The sequence below is a fragment of the Salvelinus namaycush genome, chromosome 34, assembly GCF_016432855.1.
Source record: "Salvelinus namaycush isolate Seneca chromosome 34, SaNama_1.0, whole genome shotgun sequence".
Taxonomy (NCBI): Eukaryota; Metazoa; Chordata; class Actinopteri; order Salmoniformes; family Salmonidae; genus Salvelinus; species Salvelinus namaycush.
In genome coordinates, this window is record NC_052340.1 from 15,692,060 (window position 1) to 15,712,059 (window position 20,000).

Genomic DNA, 20,000 nt, shown 5'->3' on the forward strand with positions numbered 1-20,000 from the left:
GTGTGACCTGGTTTATTTTGTTGTGTGACCTGGAGTTTTATTTTGCTGTGTGACCTGGTTTATTTTGTTGTGTGACCTGGAGTTTTATTTTGTTGTGTGACCTGGTTTATTTTGTTGTGTGACCTGGAGTTTTATTTTGTTGTGTGACCTGGAGTTTTATTTTGTTGTGTGACCTGGAGTTTTATTTTGCTGTGTGACCTGGAGTTTTATTTTGCTGTGTGACCTGGAGTTTTATTTTGCTGTGTGACCTGGAGTTTTATTTTGCTGTGTGACCTGGAGTTTTATTTTGTTGTGTGACCTGGAGTTTTATTTTGCTGTGTGACCTGGAGTTTTATTTTGCTGTGTGACCTGGAGTTTTATTTTGCTGTGTGACCTGGAGTTTTATTTTGCTGTGTGACCTGGAGTTTTATTTTGCTGTGTGACCTGGAGTTTTATTTTGCTGTGTGACCTGGAGTTTTATTTTGTTGTGTGACCTGGAGTTTTATTTTGTTGTGTGACCTGGAGTTTTATTTTGCTGTGTGACCTGGAGTTTTATTTTGCTGTGTGACCTGGAGTTTTATTTTGTTGTGTGACCTGGAGTTTTATTTTGTTGTGTGACCTGGAGTTTTATTTTGCTGTGTGACCTGGAGTTTTATTTTGCTGTGTGACCTGGAGTTTTATTTTGCTGTGTGACCTGGAGTTTTATTTTGCTGTGTGACCTGGAGTTTTATTTTGCTGTGTGACCTGGAGTTTTATTTTGCTGTGTGACCTGGAGTTTTATTTTGTTGTGTGACCTGGAGTTTTATTTTGTTGTGTGACCTGGAGTTTTATTTTGTTGTGTGACCTGGAGTTTTATTTTGCTGTGTGACCTGGTTTATTTTGCTGTGTGACCTGTAGTTTTATTTTGGGAGCACCACTTAGACTAAGGCAATGCATAACAATATTTCATGGCAACACTCATCTCTACACTGCTCAAACAAGACAGGCTGCCTCCTGCCGTTGCTTGCTTCCATGCAGTTCCTGGGTCACACACAGTTCCTCCTGTTTATTCTCTCAGCATGATGTCAATGCACTCAACATATTCTTCCAAAACAAGAGAGATGTTGCTTTCCACTTTGCTTCTTAATATGAATCCATGTTTTCTCTATTATACTATTATTTTGCCGGGTTGGGTAGGTTACTATCTAAATGTAATCCGTTACAGTTACTAGTTACCTGTCCAAAATTGTAATCAGTAACGTAACTTTTGGATTACCCAAACTCGGTAACGTAATCTGATTGGTGGGTTGGTTATGTAGGCTTCTTCTAACCCATCGCTTTCTACTACATATACTAATAGGATTAAATTATATATTTGAATTATATCAGCATGAATTAGATTTTGCAATAAAAGCCCCACTTTTAATCCATAGGCTAGGATCCGCACTCTGCAGCTGTTGCAAGAGCGCATTTTTCACTGGCTGGTCCACTGGTTTCAAAACAATGATTGATATGCAGCTTAAACTTCTTGAATTCAGACATTATTGGGTTCAAATACACATTTAGATTTGTGAACAGCCATCCACAACAACCACAATCCGTAAGGTGCAAATAGCTAAATGAGAGAGCAGTAGTGTGATTCACATCAATGTGCTATGTAGATATCAATAATAAGTGATATCCGTATCGCCGTAGACTACACCACTGCTGTCATCCTTACCTCCAAGCGTTTATTCAAGTTGGAAATTCTTTTGATGCGGACAGCAGTCGCACCATTGGAAGACATAGCTTGGACTGTAGCCTACAAAAGCCTATTCCTGCTCTTTTCCCACAATCCATCAAACACATTTGGTGTTATCATAGTGGTCTCTTAAACGTGCACCTTTTTTCAATACTGATTTGAATGTCATTGAGAAAATAGAGAATTTTTTGTCGCAACCATTCTTTCTGAATTTAAAAGTAATCCTCAAAGTAATCATGTAGTTTTTCAAAAGTATCTGTAGTCTGATTACAATATTTTTGCTGGTAACGTAACGGATTACAGTTACCAGTTTTTTTATAATCCCTTACATGTAATCCGTTACTCCCCAACCCACTTAGTTTCTGTATTTTGCTCTCTGCAAAATGTGAGTTAGTTAGTCTAAGGAAGCTGGCATGTGCCTAAAATAATGCTAATCGTTAATGCTAATCGCTAACTAGCTAGCTGGCTAGCTTAATGCCATTTAGCTAAATGAACTAGCTAGGGCAAAGCAAACGTTGGTTGCTACCAGTGGTGGTATAGATCAGTATGTTGTTGGTGCAACGGCATGTGCTGAAACAAATAGATTATTCTAAAATCTTTGTCTAAATGCAACATCTATTTAAGTATGATTGGGGTCGTATGGGAAACACTGACCAACACTTTAGTTCCTACCTTGTCATAACTCCTACCTGCCTTTTTAATTTGTTGTCATGCCAAACAAAACCAACAATAGAATTTGAATTATCATTGTATTTCTATGATTCCAACAGTTCACCCAAATATGTTGATCACTTTTCTGAATTAGGAGCACCAGTACTACCAATTATGTTTTTTTAAATGTTATTTAGAGCCCTGGACACAGTGTTCTGCTGTGTGTGAAAGGATGTTCTAACTATCATGTACTAACCCAGGTGGAGGGCTCTACTCTGCTCTCCACACAACCCTACCCCACCTTATACTCATTTATTTACTGTTGTTGTCTTTCCCCTCTCTCCTCTGTCTCTTCCTATCCTCTCTGACATCGTCTCTCTCTCTCTCTTCACCCCCCTCTCTCTCAACCCTGTTTCTTTCCCTGTTCTCTGTCTTCTCTCCCCCCCCTCTCTCTCTTTCTGTATCTCCCTGGTCTGTTCTCTTCCACAGTATCACTACTAAGTTGGAGCGTGCGCTAGAGAAGGTGGCCCCCCTCCTCAGGGAGATCTTTGTGGACTTTGCACCGTTCCTCTCTAGGACCCTGTTGGGAAGCCATGGCCAAGAGCTGCTCATAGAAGGTACAGGTGCTGTATAGAATCTCTCTCGTTTCTCCTCCAAATGTGTGTGGGATCCCTCCCTCCGTCTGTCTGTCCTTTCCTGGCCCTCCTTATGTCCACTGGCTGCTGTGTCACTGCTTGATGCCTAGTAATATAACCCAGAGAGGTCTCACTCACTCACTCACTCACTAACTCACTCACTCACTCACTCACTCACTCACTCACTCACTCACTCACTCACTCACTCACTCACTCACTCACTCACTCACTCACTCACTCACTCACTCACTCACTCACTCACACACACACACACACACACACACACACACACACACACACACACACACACACACACACACACACACACACACACACACACACACACACACACACACACACACACACACACACACACACACACACACACACAATTATGGAGAGTTGACAGGTGTGAATGTTGTCTGATCCCTTCACTCAGCCTGTCTGTCCATCTGTCAGAATGCTGCCGAGCTGGCAGATACACACACACACACACACACACACCTGACCTCTAAGCACAGACCATGTACAGACCAGGCAGACACTTCACCAACACAACAGAGCCAGTATTCAGAAAGCATCCCATAGTACAAGAGATGGGATCAGTTCTACTTTGAGATGCTTTGCCCAGACCTTTACCAAGGAACAGAGGCTGTTTTTCCTCCCAGGCTGAATCAGGGCCCTGGTGGAAAGTCTCGCCATTTAGTAGCAATTACCAGCCATCCATCACTCAAATTACCCGGGGTCATGGCCCGAGTGCCCCCTCACCCACCCCCTTCTCCTCTCCTCCTCACCCCTCCTCTCCCCCTCTCTAGACATGTTGTCAGTGTGGTAATTATGTCCAGCCACCCTGGCCTGGCCCCTGGCCCATGATGCACTTGGAGTTGAGAGGGAGGCCCCTGGGCGAACAGAGCTGTCGTTGTGATGGCCTCCCCTCTCTGTCTCCTCTCCTTCTTCCCCTACCTCCCCTCTCTCTGTCTCCTCTCCTTCCTCCCCTCTCTCTGTCTCCTCTCCTTCCCCATACTTCCCCTAACTCTCCTCCCCTTCCTCCCCTACCTCCCCTTTCTCTGTCTCCTCTCCTCCCCCCTTCCTCTCCTACCTCTCCTCTCTCTGCCTCTCCTCTCCTTCCCCCTTCCTCCCCTACCTCCACTCTTTCTGCCTCTTCACTCCTCTCCCCTGCCTCTCCTTTCCCTGCCTCCCCCTCTCTCTATGAACCCCCCCCCCCCCCCCCCCCCCTCCCCTCCCTGCCCAACCCGTCAGCACACTGCTCAACAATTCCACATTCACTCCAATGATTTAACCCTGCCCTGCTCACAGGAAAGGCCTGGTCAGAGCCTGTTTAAATAGAAAACATTTAGTTTGTGTACCAGCGTACAGCCAGGGTCCATGGTCATTAGGCCAGCATACCAGAGTAGGGCCGGGGTCGCTAGGGGCCAGGGTCACCCTACCATCTGACCCCCTGTGTCAGAGAGAGCTGAGTGATGGGAGAACTGGTCATTGCAGTAACAAGAGGTCAGCCGTGTGTGTGTGTGTGTGCGTGTGTGCGTGTGTGCGTGTGTGCGTGTGTGCGTGTGTGTGTGTGTGTGTGTGTGTGTGTGTGTGTGTGTGTGTGTGTGTGTGTGTAATAGGACATCTGTAGCTGTCTGTGAACTAGAGAGGGTCACATCCCCTGTTTACAACAGTCTCAGAGTCTCAGACCGTTTCAGTGCTGTGCAAGAACAGGAGGAAGATTCACACTCTTCACATTATGCAATAGTCCACTTTGTCTCCATCCAAAATAGCACCCTATTTCCTATGTAGTGCACTCCTTTTGATCAAAGCCAATAGCGCTCTTGTCAACGTAATGCATTGTAGAGGGAATAGGGTGCCATTTGGGACACACTATTTGTCACTTTGTCTCTATCTCAGTGGTTTCAGGCAGCTAAATGTTAGGTACCATTGCCAATCCTGGCAAGCTCTTTCTTTGCATCAACGGTAAAACAGAAGAGATGTTTGACATCCCTGAGATGGTCTGTCTGTGTGTTTATCAACATGTTGACATCTCATCCCTGGTTGTCGACTCATGCTGTCAATCACACTGACTGACGTCTTCATGTAACCATGCCAACGGGCCCTGGCCCCACCAGCCCATAATGATTCCTCCAGAGTGTCTTCTTCTCTGGTAGTGACTACAATGTTAGCCCCTCCCACATGTCGTTGGTGAGGTTTCGTAGTGACTTATATGAAGGCACTAGGAACTGTTGAGCCAAGTAAGACTGCTGTGTGTTGTATGACAACTCTGCTTCTAACTCTCTGTCCTGTCTTCCCCGCCAGGTCTGGTGTGTATGAAGTCCAGCACCTCTGTCGTGGAACTGGTCATGCTGCTCTGCTCTCAGGTGAGATTCTCTCTTTCTCCTCACATATCCCTAATTTTCTCTCCCTCTCTGCATCTTCCTTCCTCCTCACACATCCCTCTCTTCCCCCCACTCCCTCCATTCTCTCTTCTCTATCTCTTCTGTCCTCTTTTTTTGTCTCCCTCTCGCCTCCAAACCTCTCCTCTCCTCCCTGTGATGGACTATAAAGATGAGGCTGCTTCCAGCTCCAGGTCTCTGGGTCGTGCCACGAAATGAGTCCCTTTTGTATCCCTTTTAAGTAGAGATTGTGCACCAATATTCCATTTTAAAAGCATGTTATTTTAAAAGAAGTGCCCTTTAATATAGACCACATTGAAAACTCAATAAATCTGTGCCAAAATTCCTTCTGTGCACTCTGTGATTTCTAGCAAGATTTTAACCCACTGAACCCCACCATTTAACCCACTGAACCCCAACATTTAACCCACTGAACCCCAACATTTAACCCACTGAACCCCAACATTTAACCCACTGAACCCCACCATTTAACCCACTGAACCCCAAGTTTTCACCATCACTGTAAAGCCCTCGTTATTTTGTTACTTTGACAAAGTCATTTCTGAAGATGATTATTTATTTAATGTGATTAGTGATTCATTTTAAGAAAAATATATAACCTGTCCCTCATTTTAAGGTCAACCCGGTGACATGAACTGACTCACTACTCGACTAAGGGACCTTACCTGTATGTGTGGTGTACAGAGATGGGGTAGTCATAAAACAATTATGTTAACCACTCTTATTGGACACACAATGAGTCCCTGCAACTTAATATGCGATTTGTTAAGCACATTTTGACTCCTGATCTTATTTAGGCTTGCTGTAACAATGCGGTTGAACACTTATTGACTCAAGACATTTCAGCTTTTAATTAAAAAAACATCTAACATTTTCTACAAACAAAATTCCACTTTGACGTTATGGGATATTGTCTGTAGATCAGAGACAGAAAATCTAAATGTAATACATTTTAGCTGTAACACAACAAACTGTGGAAAAAGTCAATGGGTCGCAATTCTTTGTAAAGGCACTGTATATAAACTCTGGATTGTTAATGCTATGTATTGGCCATTGAGAGGCTTTGAAGCCACCGGTCGGCCACATTAGAACTCCCCAGTAGAGCAGTCCTCCATAGGAATGAATGGAATTCTACAGTATTTCAAATAAATGTTTCAAGGACAAAATTACATGTGTTTAAGTATTTTTTTCTTGTGGTGGGGACATTAACATTAGCAATCTAAAAAAAAAGTATACTTTAAGGAATTGTTTTAATATAATTTTACTTGTATGTTTGGCTCACATAATATAATTAAAAAGTATGCATTCAGGTGTCTGTAATAGAATACAAGTTTCAAAAATGAATGTAGACATTTATAAATGCATTTCTATAGCTTCCAAAATATGTTTTACAATGGTGGGGGAGTGCCAAGACATCACCCCCTATCAGCCATCTAGTGTCTACATAAATCATTGGTTAAGTCTCTTATGTCTCAAAGGGTCACAGTCCCAATGTAGCAGTTAGAACAGAACAGGAGATAGTTAACATACCTTCTCTCTGCAGGGCCAGTCAGTCAGTCCATAAGGAAGGCATTAGGTGGTGCCTCTCTCGCTGAGTATCCAGTCTGCAGGGATGGAGGCTGCAGTAGGAGGCACAGTGTCCGGAGCCCCGGCTGCAGCGGCGCAGCCGGCCAATCCTGCAGTATGGAGCCAGTCAGCCCGTCAGCTCCCATACATACCCATGCATCTGTTATTAGAGGGCTGAGATTAAGGAGCATTCCTCTCTCTCTACTCACACAACCGCCCGAGCCTTGCAGTAGTGAATCACGCTGTTACTGCTGTTCTTTTGAAGTTTCTGAGGGAATGTTCCCTGAGTCTTTCTCTCTTCTGGCTGTCTGTCTTTCTGGAGGCTAACCTAGCACTGTTGCTCTGGGATGTCTACCTTCTTTTCCCAGCTCCTGGACTTACTGAGGTCTGGGAGTGTCAGAGAGCCGTGTATCCCCCCCCTCACAGAGTCACCCCCCCCTGTTCCCCCCATCGCAGACACAGATAGTATTACTGCGGCTCCAACAGTTCCTGCCATTAGGGACTCCTGGGATGAAACCCAGCCTGAGATATCGACCAGTCAGAGAGGCTGAAAGTGGATCTGCTTGGCATGAGTTGGAACCACAGCTAGCTTTATCCAGCAGCACTGGCAGGGCTGGGCACAGTGAAACTCGTTAATCCTGATCTGATTCCATCAGTAGTTACTTTCCTGTATGGGCCTAGGTCAAGGCTGTATGGGCCTAGGACAAGGCTGTATGGAGCGAGGACAAGGCTGTATGGAGCGAGGACAAGGCTGTATGGAGCGAGGACAAGGCTGTATGGAGCGAGGACAAGGCTGTATGGAGCAGGGACAAGGCTGTATGGAGCAGGGACAAGGCTGTATGGAGCTAGGACAAGGCTGAATGGGGCTAGGACAAGGCTGAATGGGGCTAGGACAAGGCTGTATGGGGCTGGGGCTGTATGGGGCTAGGACAAGGCTGTATGGAGATGGGGCTGAATGGGGCTGGGACAAGGCTGTATGGGGCTAGGACAAGGCTGAATGGGGCTAGGACAAGGCTGTATGGAGCTAGGGCTGTACAGAGCTAGGACAAGGCTGTATGGAGCTGGGACTGTATGGAGCTAGAACAAGGCTGTATGGGGCTAGGACAAGGCTGTATGGGGCTAGGACAAGGCTGTATGGGGCATGGACAAGGCTGTATGGGACTGGGACTGTATGGGGATAGGACAAGGCTGTATGGGACTGGGACTGTATGGGGATAGGACAAGGCTGTATGGAGCTGGGACTGTATGGGGCTAGGACAAGGCTGTGTGTGGCTGGGGCTGTAGGGGGCTTGGATGGGCAGCAGACTGTGTGTCTCTTCACAGACGGCCTGGTGAATGAGAAGGTCAAACAGCTCTGTTTCTTGTAACAGCTTAAACACACAGGGGATCTGCAGTGAAGCCCGGGAGATTTACTGACAGAGAGCCTCCAGATGTGGAGAGCAGAGCAGATAAAAGACTACCGCCTCGCTCTGACAGCCTGGATTGAGACGCCACAGTACTGTTGTCTGCCTGTCGCCTACTGATGTTCGGGAGTATGGAGGGCTGCAGAGGAATAAGAGGCTTGTGTGTAACAAACAATTTAAAACAATGAAATTCAGGACCCCTTAACCAATAGGATAATCTTCCTAGGTTAAACACTCCCAGACACCACAGATTGTAAGCTTGTTATATCTGAGCTCCTGAGCCACACCCCCTCCCCTGGCTGCAGGTCAGCCCATAGCTAGATATTCTGGGTTAAGTTGCAGGTCAGCCCATAGCTAGATATTCTGGATTCCGTTGCAGGTCAGCCCATAGCTAGATATTCTGGATTCCGTCCATAGACAGAGGTTCTGGGTTCTTTTTCTCTGCATCTACATGAAGGATCATGTTGCTTCCTCCTGGAGAAGCGTGTCAGGCCTAATTCCCTTCAAACAGGCAACAATGGGCTTTCCTGCAATCCCTGCAATCACAGCACAGCCCCTTTAGAGCCCTGCTGCACAGAAGATAAAAACAGCAGGGGAAGAAAACATCTGTAACGGTAACCAGAGAGTTTACTGTACTGTAACTCAGTTAGACAAGATAGAGGTTCAGGCTGAGTTTTCCCCCTCCTACCTGATGTCACTCTCCTGGCGCTGCACGAGACATCTGCTTTGATTTCCGTATATATTTTTGTCCCGTGAGTGTGGTGCAAACAGATCCTCAGAAGACTGGCCGAACATGAGCCCTGTCCAAATCAGTAACAGCCGATTGTGGAGCGGATACTGTGTGTGTGTGTGTGTGTGTGTGTGTGTGTGTGTGTGTGTGTGTGTGTGTGTGTGTGTGTGTGTGTGTGTGTGTGTGTGTGTGTGTGTGTGTGTGTGTGTGTGTGTGTGTGTGTGTGTGTGTGTGTGTGTGTGTGTGTGAGATCATGTGGAGACCAGATGCCCAGCATATCAGCACCGTCTCTCTCACTTAATGGAACTGTGTGAGGTGGAACTGTGTTCTCTAGCCTGGTGCAGTCTGTCACACACTACAGCAACTATGGCACTAACATGCTACCATACACTATTTAGCCAATGGCAATCTGTTGTTATTACCGTTTCTGAGATGCACAATCTCATTTGTTAGCCTCGTCTATGCGTGAGATTCAGTTGGTTTTACACCTGACACTTGGCTAGCATTGAAAACTGGGAACCTTTCCCCCTTTATATTCCTTCTCTATTCTCTTTCTATTTTGAACTGTGGCCTCCTCTGCTTTCCCTTTCATTTGCTCCTCAGTGAGTGAGCAGAGAGCCCAGGTTCCCACAGTGCACTGCCCTCTCCTCCGTTCCCAAACGGCTTTTTAATCATTCCCAGACCGGGTAGTGATGATGCTGGGGAGAGGGTGGGGGGTGCTGTGGCCCCGGGGCCACAACCGCTCTAGGATCCGGCTCCACACTGCTGTAGATGGCTCTCCTCTCCTCAGTCATCTGTCAGTATGCAGACAGAGGAAATGGCTGTATTTAAGGCTGAGGATACAGTTTCATCCCCAATTACATCTCTCCTGTGTTTACTGATCTGTTCAGAGGAAGATCTGTTCAGAGGAAGGTCTCATCCCAAATGCCACCCTATTCCCTATGTAGTGCACTACTTTTGACTAGGGTCCATAGGGCTCTGCTCAAAGGAGTGAATAGCATGCCATTTGGGACGCATGCAAAGAAAAGAGGCACGCTCACATGCCGGGCAGAGATTCAGCTTTTTATAGCCAGCGCTTCTCTTTGAAAGGATTCAATGACCTTGATGCCTTCTTAGCTTCTAATTAAAGTAAGGAAACAATTGAATATGCGATGGCCATTTGAATTGCAGTGGAGACTGGCCATGCAGAGAGATCTATTTATCATAGACTCTGTAGATTATTATTACCATTACTGGTTTTATTGTACATGTTTTTTTGGTTTTGGAAATATTTTTCTGATTTGTGAAGCTTTCAGGGCAAAGTGTTCCATAATAGTTTTTTATCACTATGTTATTGTTATTTTATTGCCTGCCTATGATTTTTATTGCAAATTTGCCCGTTGATATGTTTTTATAGCCATCGCCTAGTAGCGCTGATTAGAATGTTATAAGCTGTGGGTTTTTATGTCTAACTGTTTACAGACTGAGTTTGAATAGCAAATGCGAGAGCAGACAGCCCTGTCTCTGTATTTGAAGTAGGTGTTGTTAGTACACACCCAAGCTATCAGAGAACAATATAGCATCCTAATCCAAGTCGAAAGGTTTTTGTCAAAGCTGAATCTCTCCAGCGTCTTGAAAAGGTAACCTCACTGGACCTTGAGGAAGGCTTTGTCTGACATACAGCCATGGAGCCAGTATAAGTGACTAACTATCCAACGTTCCTCCTCTCCTCTTTCTATTTTCTTCTCCTCTCCTCCTCCTCCTCCTCCTCCTCCTCCTCCTCCTCCTCCTCCTGTCTCAGGAGTGGCAGAACTCGATCCAGAAAAATGCAGGCCTTGCCTTCATTGAGCTCATCAATGAGGGAAGGTAGGTATCATATTCACACACACACACCATATGTTTTACTATCCTTGTGGGTACCTACAATGCATTTCCATTCAAAATCGTATTTTCCCTGACCCCTAAACCTAACCATTACCCCTAACTCTAATTGTAACCCGAGCCCTAAACCTAACCCCTAAGCCTAAAATAGCTGGGAAATGTCCCCACGAGGGAGAATTTTCCTTGTTTTACTATCCTTGTGTGGACTTTTGCGGATTTCCGGTACACACACACACACACATATACACACACACACAAACACACACACCAGCTCTGAGCAGGTTGTTAGGTTCAGTGGCAGCAGTAGATTAGCAGTAAGCTGCCAGCTCCAAGAGTGTGGGGTGCTGTACTGTGTACTGCAGTGTGCTCTATAGGGGTTAAGGTAAATACAATTGGTATGGCAGTGTGACGTAACAATATAAACAAGATAGTGTATCCCCTCTGTCGGTGTATTCCTCACCCCCCCTCTGTCGGTGTATTCCTCACCCCCCCTCTGTCGGTGTATTCCTCACCCCCCCCTCTGTCGGTGTATTCCTCACCCCCCCTCTGTCGGTGTATTCCTCACCCCCCCTCTGTCGGTGTATTCCTCACCCCCCCTCTGTCGGTGTATTTCCTCACCCCCCTCTGTGAGTGTGGCAGGTCAGATCAGGCAGGGTGTTATAGAAAAGATCAGCCTCCAAGTCCATCTGGAGACCCATCTGTGTAACCCTCTTACATACAAACTGCCCAGCGTCAGTCTTATACCCCAGTGCAGCCCTATACCCAACCCCAGCCCTATACCCCAGCCCCAGCCCTATACCCCAGCCCTATACCCCAGCCCTATACCCCAGTGCAGCCTCACTGTTCCCAACCCAGCCCTATACCCCAGCCCCAGCCCTATACCCCAGCCCCAGCCCTATACCCCAGCCCCAGCCCTATACCCCAGCCCCAGCCCTATACCCCAGCCCTATACCCCAGCCCCAGCCCTATACCCCAGCCCCAGCCCTATACCCCAGCCCCAGCCCTATACCCCAGTGCAGCCTCACTGTGCCCAACCCAGCCCTGTCTTAGCCCTCCCTGGCACCTCCCCTGCTCCCATGTTGGGCCTGGATAAACAGCCTTACTCCATTGTGGCCTGGCCGCTCTGCCACTCCGCTACACTGCCACTCTACCACTCTGTCACACGGCGCTGTCCAGGGTGCTGCTAGCAGATCTCCTCTCTCCTACACTACCACTATCTCTGTACTGTGGACACCTGATCTGCATCCCAAATGGAACCCTATTACTTATGTTGTGCACTACTTTTTAACAGGGCTCTGATCAAAAGTAGTGCACTATATAGGGAACAGGGTTCCATTTGGGACAGAGACCTGCTATATCTAACCAACCAGCATATCAGCCATCTGCAGTCCTCTGAACGATAACCGAACAGCTAACCAAACTGTCCTGTATTTCTCTCTAACCTATCAGCTAATAAACTAGCTAAGATAACCAGCTAACCAACTAACTACAATCCTAGTTGAGAATATTAACGTCTAAACGAGGAGAGGGAGAATTGTTCAGTAGTTGTAGTTAAAAGCTTGTCAACACTAATCTGATGACTGCAGTTCTATGAGGCCTCTCCCCGAGACAGAGGATACTTCCAAAATGGCACCCTATTACCTATGTAGTGCACTACTTTTTACCAGGGCTCTGGTGCTATTATTGTGCTATTATTGAAATAGGTTGTCATTTGGGATGCAGAAGAGGGTATCAGAAGCTCTGTAATTAAAGCAAAGCAGACCTAATTGGGTGTAAAATGGCATATAATCTCCACATAGAAGCCTGGGTGTTTTCAATTATTAAAACGATTGAAGCGTGGGCAGAAGCAGGTAGAATGTACGCCAGGCAGGCTGAGGAATCATTCAACCATGGGAGGAGAGGCGATCAGGGCCAGAGACGTCAGGGAGCTGGGGGGGGGTCTGTCTGTCTGTCTGTGTGTGTGTTTTCAGGTTGTTGTGTCATGCTATGAAGGACCACATAGATGTGTTAACTGACTGACTAACTGGTATTCTGTCTGTCTGTTCCAGATTGCTGTGTCATGCTATGAAGGACCACATCGTGCGTGTTGCCAATGAGGCAGAGTTCATCCTCAACAGACAGAGAGCAGAAGACGTCCATAAACACGCTGAGTTTGAGGTACAGCACATTTATACAGTATATATAGTACCAGTCAAGTTTGGACACACCTACTCGTTCAATGGTTTTTTCTTAATTGTTTACTATTTGATACATTGTAGAATAATAGTGAAGACATCAAAACTATGAAATAACACATATGGAATCATGTGGTAACCAAAAAAGTGTTAAACAAATCCAAATATATTTTAGATTTTAGATTCTTCAAAGTAGCCACCCTTTGCCTTGATGACAGCTTTGCACACTCTTGGCATTCTCTCAACCAACTTCACCTGGAAGGCTTTTCCAAAAGTCTTGGAGTTCCCACATATGCAGAGCACTTGTTGGCTGCTTTTACTTTGAAGAATTTAAAATATATATTTAGATTTGTTTTAACACTTTCTTGGTTACTACATGATTCCATATGTGTTTTTGTAGTTGTAGTTTTGATGTCTTCACTATTATTCTGCAATGTAGAAAACAATCAAATAAAGAAAAACCCTTGAATGAGTAGGCTGGTACTCATATACAGTACTTTTGACTGGTACGGTATATAGTAGGCCTACAGTACAGATAGTACATTATCTAATTTAGTTAACTGACTACAGCAGCCTTGATAGTCCTTGCTCTGGAGTGACTGACTTCAGTATTGCATCCCAAATGGCACCCTATTCCATACATAGTGCACTACTTTTGACCAGAGCCCATTGAAATAGGGTGGCACTTGGGAGGCAGCCCGGGTCTGTGAGAGAATAGCACTGGATTAGCAGCAGCTCAGTACTCCTGTAGTCCCTGTGTCTCCCCAGGAGGATTATGGCTTTACCATTAGGCCTCTCTAAGGGATTATAATAACCAACCTGCTAGCAATATTAATAAGTAGACTGAACGATATGCCAGCTATATTCATATCTGGTCTTATTGGCTTTAAGCCCGTCCGACAGTGTAATGAGTCTACCCCAGAGACAGTACTTACCCCACATATCAAACACACTGCCTGTTCTCACTACAAAGCATCAGAACACCAACACTCTCATTATTGATTTCTGTAGGAATTAGAGGACGTCTGTAGTGATTAGACAGTATCTGCATGCCAAATGGCACCCTATTCTCTTTATAGCGCGCTACTTTTGATGAGGACCCAATAGGCTCTGGTCAAAAGTAGTGCACCATATAAGGAATAGGGCTCAGTCAGTCTTTAGTAATGCTACTTTCTGTGTCTAATGAATTCTTTATTAAATGGAAGGAAGCCTGAGAAGGTTGTATTACCATACAGTAGTGGAGAAGAGAGGAGCAGCTTTCTGAGCACAGGGAGGTGCTCTGTTCAGAGGAATGTCATGCCTCTTTTAGACAGCAGGTAGAGCTGCTCTCTCTCTCTTTCTCACTCAATTCCTTTTGCTCTCTCTCTCAATTCAATTCAATTCAATTTGCTTTATTGGCATGACGTAACAATGTACATATTGCCAAAGCTTACTTTGGATATTTACAATATGAAAATAATGAGAATCAAAATTGTCAACGGGACAACAGTAACAACAATAACCAAGGGTCAAAATAACCATACATTGAACAATAACAATAAGCATACAGTAGAGGACATGTGCAGGTTGATTGGTCTGTCAGACACTGTCCCTCAACTTATGGCAGGCAGCAATGTAGTGCGCTGCCAACCCACAGCTCTCTGCGTTCTCCCCCAACAGGACGGATAGCCTACTCTCATCAGAGAGGTCTTTGAAACTTTGAATAAGGGTTTCAAATTTGGGAAAATGACACTCTCTAATTGTTTTATATTTTTTACATTTTGTCAGGAAATGCAGCTCCGTCTCAGCCTCTACAGGGAGCCAGGTTTTCCTGTGTCTACCCTTCTCAATGGTCTATCTCGCTCTCTCTCTCTCTGTCTGTCTGTCTGTCTGTCTGTCTGTCTGTCTGTCTGTCTGTCTGTCTGTCTGTCTGTCTGTCTGTCTGTCTGTCTGTCTGTCTGTCTGTCTGTCTCGCTCTCTGTCTCGCTCTCTGTCTCGCTCTCTGTCTCGCTCTCTGTCTCGCTCTCTGTCTCGCTCTCTGTCTCGCTCTCTGTCTCGCTCTCTGTCTCGCTCTTTGTCTCGCTCTTTGTCTCGCTCTTTGTCTCTCTCTCGCTCTTTGTCTCTCTCTCGCTCTTTGTCTCTCTCTCGCTCTCTGTCTCTCTCTCGCTCTCTGTCTCTCTCGCTCTCTGTCTCTCTCTCGCTCTCTGTCTCTCTCTCGCTCTCTGTCTCTCTCTCGCTCTCTGTCTCTCTCACTCTCTGTCTCTCTCACTCTCTGTCTCTCTGTCTCTCTCTCTGTCTCTCTCGCTCTCTGTCTCTCTGTCTCTCTCAATTCAATTCAATTCAATTCAAGGGGCTTTATTGGCATGGGAAACATGTGTTAACATTGCCAAAGCAAGTGAGGTAGATATTATACAAAAGTGAAATAAACAATACAAATTAACAGTAAACATTACACATACAGAAGTTTCAAAACAATAAAGACATTACAAATGTTATATTATATATATACAGTGTTGTAACAATGTACAAATGGTTAAAGCACACAAGTTAAAATAAATAAGCATAAATATGGGTTGTATTTACAATGGTGTTTGTTCTTCACTGGTTGCCCTTTTCTTGTGGCAACAGATCACAAATCTTGCTGCTGTGATGGCACACTGTGGAATTTCTCCCAGTAGATATGGGAGTTTATCAAAATTGGATTTGTTTTCAAATTCTTTGTGGATCTGTGTAATCTGTGGGAAATATGTCTCTCTAATATGGTCATACATTGGGCAGGAGGTTAGGAAGTGCAGCTCAGTTTCCACCTCATTTTGTGGGCAGTAAGCACATAGCCTGTCTTCTCTTGAGAGCCATGTCTGCCTACGGCGGCCTTTCTCAATAGCAAGGCTATGCTCACTGAGTCTGTACATAGTCAAAGCTTTCCTTAAGTTTGGGTCAGTCACAGTGGTCAGGTATTCTGCCACTGTGTACTCTCTGTTTAGGGCCAAATAGCATTCTAGTTTGCTCTGTTTTTTTGTTAATTCTTTCCAATGTGTCAAGTAATTATCTTTTTGTTTTCTCATGATTTGGTTGGGTCTAATTGTGCTGTTGTCCTGGGGCTCTGTGGGGTGTGTTTGTGTTTGTGAACAGAGCCCTAGGACCAGCTTGCTTAGGGGACTCTTCTCCAGGTTCATCTCTCTGTAGGTGATGGCTTTGTTATGGAAGGTTTGGGAATCGCTTCCTTTTAGGTGGTTGTAGAATTTAACGGCTCTTTTCTGGATTTTGATAATTAGTGGGTATCGGCCTAATTCTGCTCTGCATGCATTATTTGGTGTTCTACGTTGTACACGGAGGATATTTTTGCAGAATTCTGCATGCAGAGTCTCAATTTGGTGTTTGTCCCATTTTGTGAAATCTTGGTTGGTGAGCGGACCCCAGACCTCACAACCATAAAGGGCAATGGGCTCTATGACTGATTCAAGTATTTTTAGCCAGATCCTAATTGGTATGTTGAAATTTATGTTCCTTTTGATGGCATAGAATGCCCTTCTTGCCTTGTCTCTCAGATCGTTCACAGCTTTGTGGAAGTTACCTGTGGCGCTGATGTTTAGGCCGAGGTATGTATAGTTTTTTGTGTGCTCTAGGGCAACAGTGTCTAGATGGAATTTGTGGTCCTGGCGACTGGACCTTTTTTGGAACACCATTATTTTGGTCTTACTGAGATTTACTGTCAGGGCCCAGGTCTGACAGAATCTGTGCAGAAGATCTAGGTGCTGCTGTAGGCCCTCCTTGGTTGGTGACAGAAGCACCAGATCATCAGCAAACAGTAGACATTTGACTTCGGATTCTAGTAGGGTGAGGCCGGGTGCTGCAGACTGTTCTAGTGCCCGCGCCAATTCGTTGATATATATGTTGAAGAGGGTGGGGCTTAAGCTGCATCCCTGTCTCACCCCACGACCCTGTGTGAAGAAATGTGTGTGTTTTTTGCCAATTTTAACCGCACACTTGTTGTTTGTGTACATGGATTTTATAATGTCGTATGTTTTACCCCAACACCACTTTCCATCAATTTGTATAGCAGACCCTCATGCCAAATTGAGTCGAAGGCTTTTTTGAAGTCAACAAAGCATGAGAAGACTTTGCCTTTGTTTTGGTTTGTTTGGTTGTCAATTAGGGTGTGTAGGGTGAATACATGGTCTGTTGTACGGTAATTTGGTAAAAAGCCAATTTGACATTTGCTCAGTACATTGTTTTCATTGAGGAAATGTACGAGTCTGCTGTTAATGATAATGCAGAGTATTTTCCCAAGGTTACTGTTGACGCATATTCCACGGTAGTTATTGGGGTCAAATTTGTCTCCACTTTTGTGGATTGGGGTGATCAGTCCTTGGTTCCAAATATTGGGGAAGATGCCAGAGCTAAGGACGATGTTAAAGAGTTTTAGTATAGCCAATTGGAATTTGTTGTCTGTATATTTGATCATTTCATTAAGGATACCATCAACACCACAGGCCTTTTTGGGTTGGAGGGTTTTTATTTTGTCCTGTAACTCGTTCAAGGTAATTGGAGAATCCAGTGGGTTCTGGTAGTCTTTAATAGTTGATTCTAGGATTTGTATTTGATCATGTATATGTTTTTGCTCTTTATTCTTTGTTATAGAGCCAAAAAGATTGGAGAAGTGGTTTACCCATACATCTCCATTTTGGATAGATAATTCTTCGTGTTGTTGTTTGTTTAGTGTTTTCCAATTTTCCCAGAAGTGGTTAGAGTCTATGGATTCTTCAATTACATTGAGCTGATTTCTGACGTGCTGTTCCTTCTTTTTCCGTAGTGTATTTCTGTATTGTTTTAGTGATTCACCATAGTGAAGGCGTAGACTCAGGTTTTCTGGGTCTCTATGTTTTTGGTTGGACTGGTTTCTCAATTTATTTCTTAGATTTTTGCATTCTTCATCAAACCATTTGTCATTGTTGTTCATTTTCTTTGGTTTTCTATTTGAGATTTTTAGATTTGACAGGGAAGCTGAGAGGTCAAATATACTGTTAAGATTTTCTACTGCCAAGTTTACACCTTCACTATTGCAGTGGAACGTTTTACCCAGGAAGTTGTCTAAAAGGGATTGAATTTGCTATTGTCTAATTGTGTTTTGGTAGGTTTCCAAACTGCATTCCTTCCATCTATAGCATTTCTTAATGTTACTCAGTTCCTTTGGCTTTGATGCCTCATGATTGAGTATTGCTCTGTTCAAGTAGACTGTGATTTTGCTGTGGTCTGATAGGGGTGTCAGTGGGCTGACTGTGAACGCTCTGAGAGACTCTGGGTTGAGGTCAGTGATAAAGTAGTCTACAGTGCTACTGCCAAGAGATGAGCTATAGGTGAACCTACCATAGGAGTCCCCTCGAAGCCTACCATTGACTATGTACATACCCAGCGTGTGACAGAGCTGCAGGAGTTGTGACCCGTTTTTGTTGGTTATGTTGTCATAGTTGTGCCTAGGGGGGCATATGGGGGAGGGAATGCTGTCACCTGCAGGCAGGTGTTTGTCCCCCTGTGTGCTGAGGGTGTCAGGTTCTTGTCCAGTTCTGGCATTTAGGTCGCCACAGACTAATACATGTCCCTGGGCCTGGAAATGATTGATTTCCTCCTTCAGGATGGAGAAGCTGTCTTCATTAAAGTATGGGGATTCTAGTGGGGGGATATAGGTAGCACACAGGAGGACATTTTTCTCTGTTAAGATAATTTCCTTTTGAATTTCTAGCCAAATGTAAAATGTTCCTGTTTTGATTAATTTAATGGAGTGAGTTAGGTCTGCTCTATACCAAATTAGCATTCCCCCTGAGTCCCTTCCCTGTTTCACACCTGGTAGTTTGGTGGATGGGACTACCAGCTCTCTGTAACCTAGAGGGCAACCAGTGGGTCCGTCTCCTCTGTACCAGGTTTCTTGCAGGATGACAATGTCTGCATTACCGATTTCTTTGGTGAAGTCCGGGTTCCTGCTCTTTAGGCCAAAGGCAGATGACCTCAGGCCTTGGATATTCCAGGATGATATAGTGAAGGCTTTTTGTTCCATAAAGTGTCCAATGTTGTTGGTCGTGGTTTGGCCTCAGGCCAGTAAGTGTGAGCAGAGCCTGCTGAGCATCTGGTACATGCCGTTGGCTTGGGCGAGTGTAAGAGTGGGGGTTGGGCCTGTTTGCCCGCTCACTACCTGGGCGTATGTGTGACTTCCATGTTGATGCCCTCTCTGCGGGGGTGGGGTGCATGGGGTGGGCAGGAGTGGCATAGGTCTGATCTGAGGGGGCCTAAATTGGGTGTGGGCATGGTTGATGTGGGGGGGTGTTGATTGGTTGGGGTGGGGGTGTGTCTGGGGGTGCTGTGGTCTGGATGTAGGTCCTCTTGGCGTGGGTCCTCTATGTGTAGGTCCAGGGTGGGGTGCTGAAGGTCTTGGAGGGTGTCTCGCTGGTCTGGGTGGGGTGTCTATTGATCTGTTGCTCCTGTGTGAAGTGTTGGGGCTGCGTTTGAGAGCGATGTCCTTTAGAGTCCGGGCAAAGGTGGGCACTGCTGCCTTGTAGAGGTGGACCTGGTCATAGAGGCTGTTCAAGTCCAGGGTGGAGTGGTGGGCCAGGAAAACATTTGGTTTTGAGGCACAGTCACGGGAGATGCTTGCGTTTACCCGCTGTATTGTAGCAGGGTGGAAGTCTTTTCGTGGTAGCAGGGTGGAGATAACCACTTGTGCATTGGGGAAAGTAGAAGAAGCTTTTTCAATCACTCCCTTCAGTGCTGTGGCCACCCTTTCCTGCTGTGCTCTCAGGTCGTTTGTGCCTGTGTGTATTATTATGTGGCTAGGTGAGCCTAGTTTGTCCTCAGACAGAAGGTCTAGGGCGCACTGGGTGTTTGGACACCAGAGTTTAGA

At 45.4% G+C, this 20,000-nt stretch overlaps 1 protein-coding gene across 1 annotated transcript in view; it reads left to right on the forward strand.

The window, feature by feature from the left end:
• Positions 1-20,000, forward strand: part of LOC120029212 (neurobeachin-like) — a 327,891-nt gene that overhangs the window by 124,516 nt on the left and 183,375 nt on the right. Inside the window, exons 35-38 of the mRNA XM_038974506.1 lie at positions 2,840-2,967; positions 5,299-5,360; positions 10,876-10,940; positions 13,004-13,112. Of these exons, the coding sequence (XP_038830434.1) occupies positions 2,840-2,967; positions 5,299-5,360; positions 10,876-10,940; positions 13,004-13,112 (364 nt within the window). The remainder of the gene's footprint in view (positions 1-2,839; positions 2,968-5,298; positions 5,361-10,875; positions 10,941-13,003; positions 13,113-20,000) is intronic.